Consider the following 16,645-nt stretch of genomic DNA (forward strand, 5'->3'; position numbering starts at 1 on the left):
TATTTTGAAGTGCGTTACCGGACGTTTGGAAGTTTGACGTTAAAATTCATTGAGAAAAAACTAAGTGAAAAGTTGCGAGTCAAACGGCAGAGGCAGTAATACATTGTCAGGCTTTTCACAGACGGAAGCGCGGCCTGTGTGCTGGCGGAACACGAGCGTAAACAATGGCGCTCAAACAGACTCATTCGCGACTTAAAGTTGTTGGCGTTAAATCCCCAATAAAGAGGTATGACCCTGATTTTAATCAACACAGAGTTGGCGTTAGAAGTTTTGTGCCAGCGCAAGCGACCATTTCACCAACAACGTCGCGTTTGACAAGTGTCACCGCATCGCCGAGTGTCCGGGGTGTCATCCCTCCGACCTCCGAGCAGCCGCTGTGGAGAAGGAGACGAGCTACTGGAGGGAAGGCGTTACATCTTTCTGCAGTGACAAAGATGACCACAAGAGGTATAGGTTCCATGGTTTCTTAGTTTATAGCGTTAATGTGATGGCACTGTAACTAACTCAATCCATAGGCCTTATTGGAACATGTGAAAGACATAGGGTCATACATGACTAGGGGGGTCATATGATCACTTGCTGTGTCTCCTTTTTATGTGTCAAAATTAAAGTCCTCTTCAAGCCTTCCACAGTCTATGGGCCGGCTTCCCACTGGCTCAGTTAGGAGCTTGCTTGCTTCACTGCCACATATTAAATAAATGCATTAATGGGAACTGTTGAATGTTTTTGCCCAGCAATCCAACCCACTACAAACCTCCGCAGTTCCAACTCTTTGTAACCAATTTCCTTGGTTACAAACTTGTCCTTTTCTACGCTCTTATCCTGATGGTTATTGTTGTAATAGACATCATTTTGATCAAGTGATCAGTTCCCTAGATAGCTTTTCCCCTCTGAATTGCTCTGTAACTTTAGGAAAAATGTATCATGTTGGTATTTAGTTTATTGCAGCAATCAAAGAAGTTACATAGGAAGTAGGCCGACTGTATGGTAAAAAACGATAGAGTGGCAGCAAAATATGCAACATACAACAACTGTGCACTTACAAAGCTATCAGTTCTTTCACATATGAGTAAAGGAATGCCCTTTGCTTGAAAATATTACTATTCATAGCATGACATGACTGAAACTTTCACACTTCTTCTAATGTAAAATACAAAATATGAAATTTCTATATAAGCGAAAAAAAGGAAAGGAAGGGAAAAGTAGTACGTCCAGTGTCCATGTGATGCTTAATTTTTGGATAATCACCCCCGTCATTACATTGTTGGTTTCAGAGCTGAGTACCTCCATGAGAGCCTTCCAGTATGATTTGAAACCAGGATTCCCTGAAGGTGAAGGCGGGAGGCTGTTCTTTGATACACATGCAGTGGTACAGCTCTTTGAGGAAAATGGTTTGGCTGCTTTTGTTACTTACAAAATGTTTACAAAATTACTCTGCTTTGTTAAAAACGAGCTGTTGATTTTCCTTTATAAATTTCCCATTAACAGGCTTCACAACTCAGCAAGCTGAGGTGGTGGTTAAAGTACTGGTGAGGATGACAAACTCTAACATGGACGTCATCTATAATGACATGGTAACCAAAGTGCAACAGGTGAGACTGTAGGAGGTTTGTATATGTTACATTTACTGTAAATACAGTACTAAGGACAATGTCAAGTCCTGTAAAGGTCACTAAACCAAGATCATTGTGTTTAGGCCTGTCACAAAACTACTTTTGTTGGGCGATTATATCGTTCTAGAAATAATTGTGATAAATCACATTATTTTCATTTTAAGACCATTTTACACCACTGATATAATGATAATTCAAAGAGCAATGAAGTTTTTATTTATAAGAATATTCAGACATTGGATATGTCCAATATAATGTGAAAACATACAAAAACATAAATAAAATAAAACCACACAACCAAAACAAAAAATAAAATGGACTCTCGGGCTCTTAATTATTGCATTAAATAAATGTTAAACATTTGGCACATAACAGGACAAAGTCGACATTTACATTAACAGGCTCTGCTCTCTCATTCAGCTTGAACCCAAAATGTTCTGGCTGGAATCAGTAACACGTTATCTTCCGTTCACCTGGTTTTGTGTGTGTGTGTGTGTGTGTGTGTGTGTGTGTGTGTGTGTGTGTGTGTGTGTGTGTGTGTGTGTGTGTGTGTGTGTGTGTGTGTGTGTGTGTGTGTGTGTGTGTGTGTGTGTGTGTGTGTGTGTGTGTGTGTGTGTGTGTGCCTGAACCAGAAGGAGGCAGAAGGAGCCCAACCAGAAATGACAGCAAAACGTGTCTCAGCATAATTTTTTTAAATGGTGGGGAAATCCTGCTGTTTATTGTGGCATTATGTTGGAGACACATGGCTAAACTGTTGGAGACATTCTTATGTAAACAAACACGCATGTAAACACAACAAGCAATCTCAAGGTCAGCAAAAATGATCAAGGTCATAATCATATATTGGACTATAAATTGATAGTAATTATCGTGACAAGCCATTATTGTGTTGCACATTTATCAAACGGAAACACATGGTCAATCTAGTAGTCATGTGAAAGTGTAAAATAGTACAATCACCTGCACACATGTCCTTCAAATTAAATTAAAATTGGGTATACATGGGATCACCTCAGAATTTCTGAAAAAACATACATTGATTCACTGGATATGTAGCTTACCATCCATAGCATTGCAACAAAATGCCTTCAAAAGTCCACTACTGACTTTCTGGAAAACCTTTAAATCTTTTGTGTGCATGTCCTTAGCTGTGGATTAAAATAATAGCAATAATATGATCATATATTTGATATAGTGCGATGTCTGAGGAATCTGGAGTATGGGAAGAATTATATCACAAGAATTGAAACAAGTTGTTATTTTTAAACCTTTTGTGTTGGTTGTGTGATTTTTGGCAGGAGATCATGTTACAGCGTGTGATGTCTCAAATAGCGACTGTAAAGAAGGACATGATCATTCTTGAGAGGAGCGAGTTTTCTGCATTACTGGCAGAGAATGAGGTATGTGTGTTCATCAACCGTCTTAAGCTGTTTCCCAAAAGTAATTGTGATATTGCATCTGTACTCATGGTTGTTCTGGTGATCTCTGCGGTCTGTGTTTTTGATTCATATCACTTAAATTTAAATATTATAACATTTCTCCCAGAAACTCAAGATCCAGTTATTGCAGTTCAAGGTCCAACTGGCTGTAAGTGATTACTCTGCTTTGCTCAGATCAGTTTATGTCAAAGTTTTATGGAAGAATAAACATTTAGAAGCTTTTCATCATCTTTGTTTTTATTCACCAGTAGTTTTGTTGTGACCTCCCTTTGTGTATCTCTATTTCCACCTTGCAGGATGTCATGAATAAAGTGCGCTCAGACTCTATTTTGAACATGAATTTGGAGAAAAGTCGCGTAAAAGAATTGGTAAGTGTTTGAGAAAAGTAAATCACAGGATAAATTAGCGTTTGGATATCCATCAACTGTACTTTATTATTTTACTATTTATTATTATTTTTTTTCTTCTGGACTTTGCTTAAAATGACAGATACCTTGATTGCTGATACATTAAATTATTCCAACTCTGTATCTCATTGAAATCTCATTGATTGTCAGACAGTAATCCCTTACAATTAGTACGTAAACATGCTGAATTAAAGGAACGATAGATTGATCCCAACTTCTTCACAAGCAGACCAGTGATGTTTGACATTTACTACTTCATAGAAAGGTGGGACAGGGAGACACAGAAAGCTGTGGTCATGTCCTACATCGCAGTCTTTGTATTTCTCTTCTAAATAAAACATTGTTTCTCATTTACAGAAAGCAGAGCATGACAAGAAGCTTTTAGAGATGCGAACAGAGATCATGGAAATGGTTTGTATATGTGCATTACACCTACAGTACATGTTTCGTATCCTAATTACATCACATTTTTAGTTCATGGTGATCTACACAATGTACAATCACAGGGCAGAGAGTGATACAGTAGATGGTGTCCAGTCTTATTTTAGATGAACGTGATAGCCTATATATTATACTGTTGTGCAAAGTGCATTAACCTGTTCCCTACATTAATATTTGCTTTATTAAAGTACAAATGGACGCACAAAAAAGTACCAATTGTAAAGTTCTAATAATGGCTGTCTCTGATTGCTTTAACGCAAAAGCAGATAGGCCTATTCTCAGTCCATAAAAGCTTTTGCACTGTCTGTTATAAATATCAGGTAGGTCTTTGGTGGGGCTTGTCTTTAATGCCTGCGTCTTTTTTTACAGACTGCTGAGCAAGATCTTCATTTAACTCAGACCAACATGAAAATAGACACTGAAGTGGCTGGCTTGAAAACCATGCTAGAAGCTCATAAACTGGATACCATAAAATACCTTGCAGGTAGGACATAGCGCTTGTGCATGGTTGTTAGGTAGAATCAGCAGTCGTAATAGCATTGAGAATTTGGGCTGTCAAATAATTAGGCTTTATTTTAGTGGAGAAGTTTTTTTTTTTTAAGTGGGGTCTTTTGGTCAGGGACCTGAAAACTATATTGTAGCCACAAAGGCTAAAAATGCTACACGGTGTCCTTCATACATGTTAAATACAGTCGCTAGTTATACTGCACATCCTATTCATATGGGTTCAACTGGTGTAATTTAAAAATGAAAGCATTATTCATTTTAAACTTACTCAGTATATTAAAGTGCTATTTTTGAGAGCCCTAGTTTTAACTTAAATTGTGAGGAAACAGATTTTTTAACTGTTCAAAAGTAGTTCTCAAACACACAGAATACAAATAAAGTAAATAATAATATATCACTGAAGCAAGCAGACTAATGATTAATGTTAATGTTAATTAATTATTAATGTTTTTTTTCTTTTAGGTTCAGTGTTCACCTGTCTCACTGTGGTCTTGGGTTTCTATCGTATTTGGATGTAAACAGGATTATAAATATGATTTTTAGCATAATCCCTGGTAAGACTTGAACGTTCAACGCAACAGTCAGAGAACAAATGTCTTTTATGTTGGAAAGTTTGCATTATTTTTTTAAGTACAGGCTATGGAAAATTGTATCTACCACCAGATCACTGGTGGAAATTTTTGAAAAAAATTACATTTTTACTCTTAAAGGATGTAACCCCCTCAGGGCTGAAACCAGTCATTTTTTCATGCAGGAACATAGTTGATAAATGTAATAAAGTTTTAGACATTCCGGTTTTATTCAGATGGGATTTTTCCCCCCCTAAAGATAGTCCCTATTTATTAATATGGTGCGCAAATAATTAAATACTGCTGTGTTATTCAGACAATGGCATTTGAAACTGAAGTTAAACTAAAAAAATGTTATGTATTAGCTTTGTTATGTCTGTATCAGTGTGACTCTTAACCACTCCACTATATTATCACATATATCTAACTTCTATCCATCTTTCTGCTTTGGAGTTTCAGAAATGTTTTAACAGGATCCTTACATGTATGTTATTTGAATGACATCTCTGAATTGTCAATAAATATAAACTTTGTGTCTTATGTGTATCACAACTTCAGTGATGTGTATTAGTGACAGTAACAATCTTTTTTAATGATCTAAGGGGTGAACAGGGGAGAAATATGAGTTGTCCTAAGGTACAGATAAAGAATTCCAAAATAAAACTGCCAATAAGCACGTCCTTCTGTCAGTTTACCCTGGGTTTTATTTTGAAACACATGTGAACCGGAAGTGTTTGCCTTCATGTATGGTACCTCTGTAGTGAACGTTGTACTGCCGACACGTGTGTAGCTGTCAAAGAAGCGTTTATCCGTCAACAACTACTCACGACATTGAATTGTAAGTTTACATGTATGTGGTCATGCATTATAAATAATGGTTTGTAAAGATTTTTTTTAAAAAGACCTCGGGAGCCATCAGCTAGCGGCTACTAAGCTAACAGACGAGACAGAGGCAACGTTATAGTAACTTAACGTTAGATGACGCAAGTTAAGGGAACATTTGATACGACGAGTGTCGTTATCTTGTAAGAAAACACCATCAATTCCTGACACTGTAGTCAAGTGGTTGGTTACGCTTCATTCAGCCCGAGTTCCTGAATGTAACAGTATAGCCAATTGTTAGCCAATTGGGGTGGGTTTGGTGAGTAACGTTACCGTTAAATAAACTTGCCTGTAGTTTAATCAGACGTAACGTTATCTTTCGCCAGTCGAATACACCATTAAAGACATTTTAGTTATATTTACATTGGATTGGTTACCTGTCACTAGTTGATGTGCTGAAATGTAGTTTATTGTACTTTTGCAGGCGCAGTTAAATGTTTCCAGTGCAATAATGGCTGATGCGTTTAGCAGCAGCTCGGAAACGGTAATTCAGCGTGTGATAGACGTAACAGTGAAGGCAAATACCCCTCTGGAAAAACTAGAAGAGTTGTATCAGATTAAAAAGACTTGCGACTTCATCAGGGAGCGTCAATTTGAAAAGGTGAGGTTTTTACTTGTTGTCATATAAACATTTCAGTCCACTTGTATACAAAAAAATGAAAAGACAACACACTTGTTTATTTGTCTAAAATGGTAAATGTTGGCAGGTTGCTCTGCAGTTTCCTGATGAGCTGCTGGGGGATTCAGTTGCAGTATCGGCAGAGATTGAGAGAAACAGTAATGTCAAGTCGTTCATTTTGGGAGATACATCCTATGGCAGGTAACACATCAGGTTTAACTAAGAGTCTTATTTGAGTCTTATAAACTATGCACATGCCACTTGTAGTGCTTTGATTCTTCCTGCAAAGTTGGGTGAAAAGCATTGTTGTACCTTTTTATTTACAGTTATTTTATGCTTTACATGTCTTAATTTCCACAATTTGGATCTAGCATACGTTATATTTTGAATAGTTTTTGTAACACTAATTTAGTAATTGAGAATGTATTTTGGCAGTTTCATGGATTTTTTTGTGTTAATTTATTTATCATCGGCAAGTGTGATAATATGCCTCAGTACATTCACTTGTTTAACTTGAAAAATACCAGCTCTACTGTGAGTTTTATTTTTATGCTTAAGCACATAATTGTGATTTTTTTTTTTCAAGGCCATTACAAAAGAGGATGTAAGTGAAATGCTTTTAATGGTGTCAGCCATTTGTTAAATGCACAGCTGTAGTGCATTTTTGTATACATTATTAATTTTTGTTGAATTGTCTTGAACAGTTGCTGTGTGGATGAGGTAGCTGCAGAACATGTTGGAGCCGACTGCATTGTGCACTATGGCAGTGCTTGCCTCAGCCCGTCTAAAAGGCTGCCCTTGATGTATGTCTTTGAGAGAAGACCGGTTGATCTTGAGAAGTGCACTTCTGCCTTCAGAGAACTCTATCCTGACCCGCAGAGTCACATCATCATCCTCTATGATGTCAACTATGTTCACGCTATAAGTAAGCTATTCTATAAAACCCTACTGTATGCTGTTTTATCTGTTGTATGAAACTGGATTAGGGCATCATATATTTATGCCAATATATTGAGTAGATATTCATTTGTCATGTCACTTATAATGTAGTGTGTAATTCTTCATGAAAATAGGACAGCTTTAAGATGAAGATGAATGGTAGGATAGTTGTACTAGTGATGGGCAAATGAAGCTTTTGTGAAGCACTGAACCACCTAAGCAAATTGTTTCAAAAATGGGTTAATTACTTGAAGCTTCAGTTACAGTGACCTCTCCTGGCGAAGTTCAAGGCTGCAGGCAAATTAGACAGGCTAGCTGGTGGACAGGAGGCTTTTAATTACATACTTGCACGCCCCTCGATGAGCAGTGCAGGAGAAACTACTTTACTTTTGTCAAAAAGACCATTAGTTATAAAGAATCTTTGCTTTAATCACCCTTGGATTTAAAGTATATTTACTTTGAAAATTCTTTGATGCACACACATTAAGACTGAACATCATGTTTAAACAAAGATTGATGAATGCATGTATTTTGTTATTGAGGAGAGAGTGCTGGGAAATATGGCACAGGTTGGATGTGCTTGTGTAACTATGACAGGGGGTGAATGTGTTAGATGGGGTGCACAACACTCACTTTCGAGACCATCGAGGCAGTGCCAGTGAATCACGTGACTGGACCGCGAACCAGTCGGTGATTCATTCAGTAAGTGAAGCAGTTGCTGCTTTGGATGTCATATGTCACGTGATTTTTTTTTCACACCAAAGCAAGCTTTGAAGCAGTGGTTCAATAGGATTGTAGTCCAGCGGTTTGAAGCGTGTTTCGAAGCTTCAGTGTCGCACTGCCATCACTAAATTGTACTATTTTAGTTTATTTAACTATCAGCATCCTTAGTCCAAAAATATAAATTACAATCTCTAAGATCATATTTACCACATTCTCAATCAAGGCAGAAAGAAAATTGTAATCTTAATAAATGTTTTGTTTATTTTAAATGTTTTCAGGTGATCTTCAGACACTCCTTTCGCCAGAGTATCCAAACCTTGTCATCTCAGAACTTGTTGTCGAAGGGGAGCAGTGTTATAGTCACGGCCGAATTAAAAGACAACATGACACCTGTCTGCCAGAGCGAGTCAGCGGCCAGGTTATCTGTCAGTTTGGAAGGCAGTTCTCCTTGAAAAGTGGTTTAAGCATCAACGATTACAGCATGTTTTATGTAGGCCAAGAGGGAGCAACCCTGAGAAACTTCATGATGACTTGGAATCGCTGCTCGTTTAGTTCCTTTGACCCCATAACAATGATGGGGAGGACTGAGTCAATAAGTATCAACCGTGCACTGATGAAGCGATATTACGCTATAGAAAGGGCCAAAGACGCCAATGTGGTTGGCATCCTGGTTGGAACACTCGGGGTGGCAGACTACCTCACCGTCATCCAGCAGTTGAAGGAGACCATCAGCAGAGCCGGCAAGAAGAGCTATATGTTTGCCATGGGGAAACTGAACGTGCCCAAACTAGCAAACTTTATGGAAATTGACATTTTTGTGCTAATTGCATGCCCTGAGAACTCGCTGCTGGACTCAAGTGAGTTCTATAAACCTGTAGTAACACCATTTGAGATGGAGGTGGCCTGCAACAAGAAGAGGGAGTGGTCAGAGGAATATGTCACAGACTTTCGACAACTCCTGCCAGGTAAGACTGGGATTTTTTTTTAAATCAACTTCTCAACTTTTTTATATTAAGAGAATGGGGTTTTAATTTTTATGTATAGCCTTTCCTTGCAGGAACAATCAAAGGATCAAATAGTTGCAAATGATGGCTTTAGTGTGTCATATGCAGAGGACAACAAATCTGTGATGATTAAATGTTGTAATTCCCGAAAATTACATACATATTGAATTGGTGATTATTAACACCAGTTTTGTATAATTGTTTAATCATATACCTGACGATATGCCTGACTTTATGCAAGTGTACTGAGAAGAATTGATGCTACCATGAAGGTGAAGGGGGGGTCACACCAAATATTGATTAGATTTAGATTTTTCTTTTGCTCACTCACTTTGCATTTTGTTAATTGGTAAATATAATCTATTTTTGAAAGCATTCTTACTTTACAGCATTTTTTCCACACCCGCCTAAAACCTTTGCACAGTACTGTATGTCAAGTTTGTTTACATTATAATCCAAGTTCAGATGTTTATGTAAGCTTTATTAAAAAATAGAAATGGCTGGGTTATGTTCGCCATAGATTTGGAAATTTCTAATTCCATTAAGAAATGTTATATGTTTTAAAGTAGATTACACCATCTTAAATTTTTTATGCTTTTCCTGTTTTAGTTATTAATGGTGAAACGATTTGTACCAACATTAGGAGATATTAGGTTGAGGGTTTTTTTTCTGAGTCAAGGGGAAGGTCCAGAGAAACTAGAAATATTGAAAAGTGAAATATAAGATTCAATTGAAGGCTATTGAAATCTTTTGCTACATCAAAATGATATTACTTTTTATCTCAAACTTTTACCAGGTGGACAGAGTCATGTGCCTTTGGCTGATCAGCAGGAGGAGGGCAGTGAGACTGACGTGTCTTTAATCACAGGAGCTCTGCGACGGCAGAATCTGTTAATCAGTGAGCCTGCAGAGTCCTCGTGTGGCTCTTCTGTGGTCCTCAGGAACCAGACGCTGACTGTAGCCAACACCAACTCAGCTGGTATAAGAATATAAAAATTCTGCTGTACATAAGACACAGCTTTAATTTCAATCCATAGATTTATTGCAGAATTTTGCTCACATACAGTAATTCTAACTGAAAATAACTACAAAAAAAAAAAAACACACTTGTTACAGTTTTACACAAAAAACACTCTTACGCATGTCTTGTATTACATTACACATATATGCTTTCTCTTCTCAGCATCTTTCCTGGCAGTACGGAGCTGGCGTGGCTTAGAGCAGAAGTTGGGAGAGACACCTGTGGTGAAGGCAGTAAAGGGCGTGCGAGGCCTACCTATTGCTTATGAAGAGGAAGGAACATCTTCGTGATAATTTACCAGCAAATCTGCAAGGTCTCCAACACTGTATTTAATCATGGCTGCCTGCAGTTACAGATATTACATTTATATTGCTTCTAATAACTGGAAGCTGTAAACAATAATTAAATGTTTTCATATACAACCAGATATCACTTGTTTTTATTTTTGTGTTACTTACTAAATCACAAAATGTAACCTGTTATTGATTCCTAATCAATTTAGTTATATTTTATATTATATAAAATACTTATATTTTATTATACATGACCACTTTTCAACTTTGGCCACATAACTGGCTTTAGTAGCTTTTCTGTTTACATTTATTCAGGAACTTCTTCCACAAAGGATGCTGGAAATATACCGGTATTCCCATCACATTGCCCCTCCAACCAATCCTTGTTGACTAAAGAAAAATAAGAAATGATTAGTTAGAATCATATTTCTTGGACAGTGTTAATAAATATATGGCACAAATAGTAGAGTCTTACTTCTAGAGATTAATGTTATTGTTTCGCCTTCTTCGAAATTGAGATCCTCTGGGTTTGACGACTTGTAGGAATGAAGTGCAACCAAGTGAGTCTTATTCTCATTCTCTGGCTTTCCGTCAGTTTGCTAGAAACACATGACGCACACAAATACTGATTTCCTACTCAATTTCACACTCTGCTGATTACAATGATTGTGAACAAAAAGTTAAAAAATGTACATCAAATAAAGTGAATTTGTTGAGTTAGAGGCTGCAGAGATGGCTGATTGATGCATAGATATTTAGCTATAGCTACCTTATTTCTGTATCAGTGAGGAAGATGTTGGAGTAAAAAATAGATTAATCACTCTAGTATGGTACAACAGATGTTATCAAGTCAAATTCTGGTTGATCTGATCACCTATGTACTTATTGCATTTGGACTTTGCTCCACTTACCTCTTTGGTGTTACACCATAAGGTGATGCGCCTGCCGCTGGCACAACTCCACACATTTTCCATTTCTGTGTTTGCATTGATTACAATTTGTCCAGTTGCCTCTGAGTTTATACTAAATTGAACAAAAGGATTGAATTTTGCTCTCCATCAGTGACAAAATATAACAATTAAACTGGAAGCTGTGCAAATGTTTCAAATGTGCACTGTACCTCAAGGTGATTGCAGTAGAAGGCAGATGCAGTTTCTTACTGATTTTCTCAATCAGTATGGCGTAGGGTGACCCAGGTGGTACTGAGACAGCAAAGTTGAATGTGAAACGTACTTTGACAATACATGAATTGTCGGTAGACTGTGTATCCTGGCATTAATGAAAGAAAACATTGGTGGAATTAAGCTGTGACAGAAATCACAAAACACTCTTAACTTCTAATTTTGTATCATTCATCGGCAGGACTGTAAAAATTTGACTCAGCATACCTTTCGTTGGAGGTCTCCACTGCTATCACTAGGAGTAAGACCTTAAAACAAAAAGGTTTGTTATGTAGGACAAAGTGTATTTGTGAATACTTTCTCTTGTGTTACATTTGTTATGGTCAAATGCAGTGGTATTTAGCACCAATCAGAGAATGGTGCCTGTTGTTATTTTAGCTTGCTTAAAGCTGGAGTAGGTAATGTCAGAAGACTAGCCAGACACTAGAGACACTAGATTATGAAAGCATCCAACTGAAAAAATCCAACCCCCACTCCCTCAAAAACATATTTTCATGTGCAATAAGAGCACGGGCAGAGTACACTCAGGCTTCTGAAATAAATTGCCCACCCTAGCTTAAATTGTGTGTAGAAGTCTACCTGGTTTCCTTTCAGGTCTGGTCGGCGCCTTTCGAGTCGGAGGCTCAGATTTTCCCTGTTGATGGGTAATGGCCTTTGAAATAATGCCATTTCAATTACAGACAAAATAAATAATTCTCATAAATAAATAAAAAGTTCTCATTGCAGCATACTACAAAACTTCAAATAAATACCATATTTCATCAAGTGCCATTTTAGAAACCTGAGCATGTTTAGAAAATAAAAAGAAGACTACTGATGATGTATTTAACAAACATTTTAAAGTCTCAGAAACTACTGGAGCCTACAGGACCTCTATTTAGAAATACTAAGAAGCAATTTACAAAACAAGAAATTATTAATTTTCCTATAATGGCTGGACATTAACAATATTACAGCATTGTACTATACCACCAAGAAAGTAATGTAATAAAATAAATAAAAATTAGAGAGAAGAAAGTTAATTCCTTACCTCATTCTGTTTAGAAGCCATGGAGATCTCCAAACGTTCCAGGTAATTGTAAGGAACAAGTCCCTTCTATAATTAACATGATGATGATGAATACTCTTAATTGACTTAAACATTAAATGAATTCTCTTATTACATGACATGAATATTGGTTTCTACGCATATTTCATAAACATAATTGTAGGTCTTGCACAAGCATAGAAGTTGCAGGTGCAGATTCTGAACGTTGTGGTCTTACTCTTCCATTGAAGATCACAGATGCCCAGTTGTCAGCACCCTTCTGGAGTACAAACACAATATTGCCTGGCACTACAGCCAACTCATCACTGGTCTCAGGATCAAACTCAAACAGGACAGTGTGGGGTTCTCCTTCTAAAGCTCTGTGAAAACAAGAGACAACCACATGGCATTAAGAGACCTGCTGGTGAGGAAGTACACACACTAGTCTTGATTATTACTGTGCTACATTTATATCCTGCTGTTCGATTGTTCACATTTACACCGATTCAACATTTTCCCTTTATGAAAGTATAACATTTCATAGATTACATAGCCACACACTACAGAGCCAGTCAGTCTGTCAGTAATGAAACAAAATAAATATAATCTCGACGTTGGGTTACCTAACAAACTGACAACAGTGCATCATTATCCAGACAGCTGCGTCAGTCGACCAAGCAGGCAGAGAGGAGAGACCGAGTCTGACCTACTGTTTTGGAGAATCCCTGGCTGTCTCCTTTGGCTTACTTTTACTTCCTTTGGATCAGAAATGGACCTTATTGTGACCTGGGGAAAACTGTGTCATAGTACCCTTAAATTCCTTCACACTTTTTGTGTGTGATTTCGTGTGTGGATTTTTCTATTTTACATATTCCATTAAGTAATTTGCAACAACAACAAATATTTTTCAACATCACTACTAACTAAATTTAATTGAATATACATATAGAGAGTGTCAAGTGTCTACAACTTCAGGGTGACTATTCTACCTTAGAACCTCAGGTTCTTTAGGAAGAATTGGACCATCTTCAACCTGTAAGAAACAAAAACACAAAGCATCCAATCAGTGGTGCTGGAAAAGCTTTCAAATGAAGCTGTTCCTGACATGGTGCAGTACAGCATCACAGCAATAGTCTTTTAGTTAAAAAAATAAAACCAAATAAAAATTATTCATGACATGGTAAAGTGTGGTATTACATTATGGTAAGCTAGGGCAGAAAATTTAATTAATCCCTAGATATAATTCAGCTTGTGATACATGAATGTTTCATTGGATTATAGTCACCAGTACAAGCTGATCATGACTAGTGTAGTTCCTTGTAAGTTTTTAAAATTTTCAATATAATATATATTTGATGTAATGTGAGCTAATAATAACACACTTGTCACCATATTATATTATTTTTTGTTTTTTTTATTGCCAAAGAGGAGCCCATATGTCACCTGTGGCTGTAAAGGGGCAAATCCTGAGAAGGCATCCTGAGGAACGACAGAGGCAACAACCTGATGATAACAGAGAAATAAATGTGCAATATGTCAAATAAATATAGTGTTTTCTCAAAAATGATCTCAAAAATAAATTTCTCTTTAAAAAGAAAAAGTACTCAAAGATATGATATTTTAGTGAATTGTGCTCCGGTTAATTAGTCAGTAATCAGTTTAGTAATGGAACTGTTACTCAGGTTCAGGTAAATGTCATTAGATAAAGTATTACCTTCGCTTTGCCAAGGTAGTCCTTCTTTTCCAGCTCAGCAACATAGTGCTTATTTGGTTTAAATAGCACTTTTGATGGGAACTCGACTGGTTTGAAAATTTTCTGTTTCTGTTGGTGAAATTGCATTGCAAGGGATCATATAATAAGCATTTCTGACATGAAAGTACATTCTAATTCAATGGAGAATACCTTTGCTAATAAACAGAGTGTTACTTTGAGCTATACACCAATGTAAATAAAAGCCCTCTTCATGCCTTACCCTTGACCCTTCATTGATTAGATTGATATTTGTGTAAATAAATTTAAGGCTTTTAGTAATGCAGTGGAGTCTGTCTGGGTCAAATTGACCATTATAAGCGGATGATTATTATAACCAAATTTATTTTCTTTATTTCTCATTCAGATTATCATCTAATTGACATTTATATAGACTTTTTATTACATGGATGTAAACCAAAATGCAGTGCTATTTACTGAACATTTTGACTGTTTGAAAATTCAGTAGTTTCAAACACAGTAATTACAGTACTGTAGGCCATACAAAATATGGTTTACTGTAGTTCAAAATTAAAATTAAGCTCCAGCCTAAAAGATGCTGTTTACAAACGCAGTAACATCAGTTGTGCAAGTCGGCCACTGCTTGGCGGGGGTTTCAGTGCATTTCTAAATTTTTAACAGGCCTTAAAATAAACTGCAGGATATCAATGCTGAACTGGTAGCAGAGTTTAAAAACACAAGTATTCATAAAATAGTAAAGTTTTTCCCCATATGTTGTTATGTATGAAAAGTCCTGTAACTGTGATCACTATAAGACTTTAATGGTTACTGGCTGTGAAGCAATGCTATATTAAAAAGCCTTGTGGGTGGGTGCATTCCACCCACATGTTAACTGACCAGGGTGGATTGCAGAGCTTTGTCGATGATATTGAGCTTGACGTCTGTCTTGTAGTCGAGAGCCTTCACAAGGTGTTCCTGAGCCTTTTCCCAGTTACCCAGCTGAGCCTCAGCCAGAGCCATATTGTGGAGAATCTGTGGCAGGAAACATTGATATTGTATTTACTTGCCACTATTTTAATCCCTCATGCAGGCCACATAAAAATAATGCCTAAGCCTCTGTTATTAGGAGGTTGGGTTCAAAGAGAAAATGAATGTACTCCACGTCTATAAACTGTAAAGAAAAATAGTCTTAAGCAGAGTAATAATATGTAACTGACGTAATGAAGCTTTACAATAACATTAAAAAATGATTGGAGGCTTTTAAATACTTACCTCACATGCATATAACTTGTATCTGAGACCAAGTGCTTTGTAATCTATCAGCTGGTTGCCTCTTAGTCTTTTGAAGGCATGCTGGAAATCAGCTAAACTCTCCTCATACCTTTGAATATAAACAATTCAGTTATTTACTTTTGCATAATAGACCAAAATAAAATGTAGAAATAAGAGAGAGTGGTGATTAGAAATCAAATTTTATGATAACAAAAGCACAGTGTGTCTAGTATACAGTGTTTTTAAATCACAATGTTAAACGTGAAAAATTAGTGTGGCCATTTAATTGAGATGACTGGTGTGCCTTGCCTCTTCTTTCTGTAAAACGTGATTCCTCTTTGAAAGAAGGCAACAGCCAAATGCTCGTCCTTGCGTATGCTGCAATCAAATGCCTGAGAAACAAGAATCACAAAAAACACTGTAACTTCCTCTAGTAGAAAAGAGAATCGGTAAACTACTTCTTCTTTCTCAGTGACTTGCACTTTCGGACTACAAAATATTACGGCATTTCATCTAAGCTTTATCAGCCACATCTTAAGAAGATTTTACTTTTTGATTAATGATGTTATGAAATAAATAGGAGTGGATATTTGTGTGTAATGTTTTACATACCTTTTCAGCATCATCCAGGTTTTGGTTAAGAAGATGGAGACAGCCAATGTCAAAACAAATTTTGGAGTTTGGTTCTTGGATAGACAGGAAAATCCTGAGTGCTTCTGTCAAATCCTGTCTGTCAACACAAGTTACAGCCTCGTCCCAAAGGCGCAGAGTGTCCAGAAAAGACATGGTCGCAGTTAAGAGTACACTGAGCTACAGACTAAATTGAGGAAGCTCTTCTGATTTGTATCAGGGAGATCAGGAAGTGCAATGACAGTGTCATTGTTGGCACATTTATGTCCACACCGCTGCCAGGCTAAGGCCCAATGGCTGTTGCTTCCCCCCTCCCATGTGATTCTTTGACATCTATGTAGCAATCATAGACTGTTTATAAAAAGGT

At 37.0% G+C, this 16,645-nt stretch overlaps 3 protein-coding genes across 5 annotated transcripts; 2 read left to right on the plus strand and 1 right to left on the minus strand.

Moving 5' to 3' along the window:
- Positions 1-78: 78 nt before the first annotated feature.
- On the plus strand, positions 79-5,526 carry mcur1 (mitochondrial calcium uniporter regulator 1). Its single transcript, XM_038724604.1, has 9 exons — positions 79-447; positions 1,275-1,391; positions 1,489-1,592; positions 2,912-3,013; positions 3,159-3,200; positions 3,349-3,420; positions 3,817-3,870; positions 4,270-4,384; positions 4,870-5,526. Exons 1-9 carry the CDS (start codon positions 165-167, stop codon positions 4,923-4,925), a joined length of 945 nt encoding a protein of 314 aa, XP_038580532.1. The 5' UTR covers positions 79-164; the 3' UTR covers positions 4,926-5,526.
- A 136-nt stretch (positions 5,527-5,662) lies between these two features.
- dph2 (diphthamide biosynthesis 2) lies at positions 5,663-10,591 on the plus strand. Of its 2 annotated transcripts, XM_038724582.1 has the most exons (8): positions 5,663-5,814; positions 6,283-6,459; positions 6,566-6,678; positions 7,064-7,081; positions 7,182-7,402; positions 8,418-9,104; positions 9,940-10,122; positions 10,327-10,591. In XM_038724582.1, the coding sequence occupies exons 2-8, from the start codon at positions 6,310-6,312 to the stop codon at positions 10,452-10,454; spliced, it is 1,500 nt and encodes a 499-aa protein (XP_038580510.1). In that variant the 5' UTR covers positions 5,663-5,814; positions 6,283-6,309; the 3' UTR covers positions 10,455-10,591. The 2 variants fall into 2 exon arrangements, with proteins under 2 accessions (XP_038580510.1, XP_038580519.1); XM_038724591.1 differs by lacking the exon at positions 7,064-7,081.
- On the minus strand, positions 10,163-16,507 carry ncf2 (neutrophil cytosolic factor 2). 2 transcript variants are annotated; one of them, XM_038724570.1, is made up of 15 exons: positions 16,261-16,507; positions 15,958-16,040; positions 15,649-15,757; positions 15,274-15,408; positions 14,380-14,487; positions 14,109-14,168; positions 13,655-13,698; positions 12,904-13,045; positions 12,669-12,734; positions 12,218-12,272; positions 11,846-11,886; positions 11,578-11,726; positions 11,369-11,480; positions 10,933-11,056; positions 10,163-10,847 (listed from the first exon to the last, which is right to left on the minus strand). In XM_038724570.1, the coding sequence occupies exons 1-15, from the start codon at positions 16,432-16,434 to the stop codon at positions 10,765-10,767; spliced, it is 1,485 nt and encodes a 494-aa protein (XP_038580498.1). In that variant the 5' UTR covers positions 16,435-16,507; the 3' UTR covers positions 10,163-10,764. The 2 variants fall into 2 exon arrangements, with proteins under 2 accessions (XP_038580498.1, XP_038580490.1); XM_038724562.1 differs by having other exon boundaries at positions 12,218-12,290.
- Positions 16,508-16,645: the final 138 nt, after the last annotated feature.

The sequence above is a fragment of the Micropterus salmoides genome, unplaced genomic scaffold (genome assembly GCF_014851395.1).
Source record: "Micropterus salmoides isolate LMB-PRFRI ecotype aquatic unplaced genomic scaffold, ASM1485139v1 Ms_hic_scaffold_1, whole genome shotgun sequence".
Lineage (NCBI taxonomy): Eukaryota > Metazoa > Chordata > Actinopteri > Centrarchiformes > Centrarchidae > Micropterus > Micropterus salmoides.

Bases quoted from the DNA above. Each gene is read 5' to 3' on its own strand.
- dph2 (XM_038724582.1), top strand. From the start codon at position 6,310: ATGGCTGATGCGTTTAGCAGCAGCTCGGAAACGGTAATTCAGCGTGTG. The intron at 6,460-6,565 runs GTGAGGTTTTTA...AAATGTTGGCAG, and splicing joins GGGAGCGTCAATTTGAAAAG to GTTGCTCTGCAGTTTCCTGA. The intron at 7,403-8,417 runs GTAAGCTATTCT...AAATGTTTTCAG, and splicing joins CAACTATGTTCACGCTATAA to GTGATCTTCAGACACTCCTT.
- mcur1 (XM_038724604.1), top strand. From the start codon at position 165: ATGGCGCTCAAACAGACTCATTCGCGACTTAAAGTTGTTGGCGTTAAA. The intron at 448-1,274 runs GTATAGGTTCCA...TGTTGGTTTCAG, and splicing joins GACAAAGATGACCACAAGAG to AGCTGAGTACCTCCATGAGA. The intron at 3,201-3,348 runs GTAAGTGATTAC...TCCACCTTGCAG, and splicing joins AGTTCAAGGTCCAACTGGCT to GATGTCATGAATAAAGTGCG.
- ncf2 (XM_038724562.1), bottom strand. From the start codon at position 16,434: ATGTCTTTTCTGGACACTCTGCGCCTTTGGGACGAGGCTGTAACTTGT. The intron at 14,169-14,379 runs GTAATACTTTAT...TGTTATCATCAG, and splicing joins ACTACCTTGGCAAAGCGAAG to GTTGTTGCCTCTGTCGTTCC. The intron at 12,291-12,668 runs GTAAGGAATTAA...ATTATTTCAAAG, and splicing joins TGGCTTCTAAACAGAATGAG to GCCATTACCCATCAACAGGG.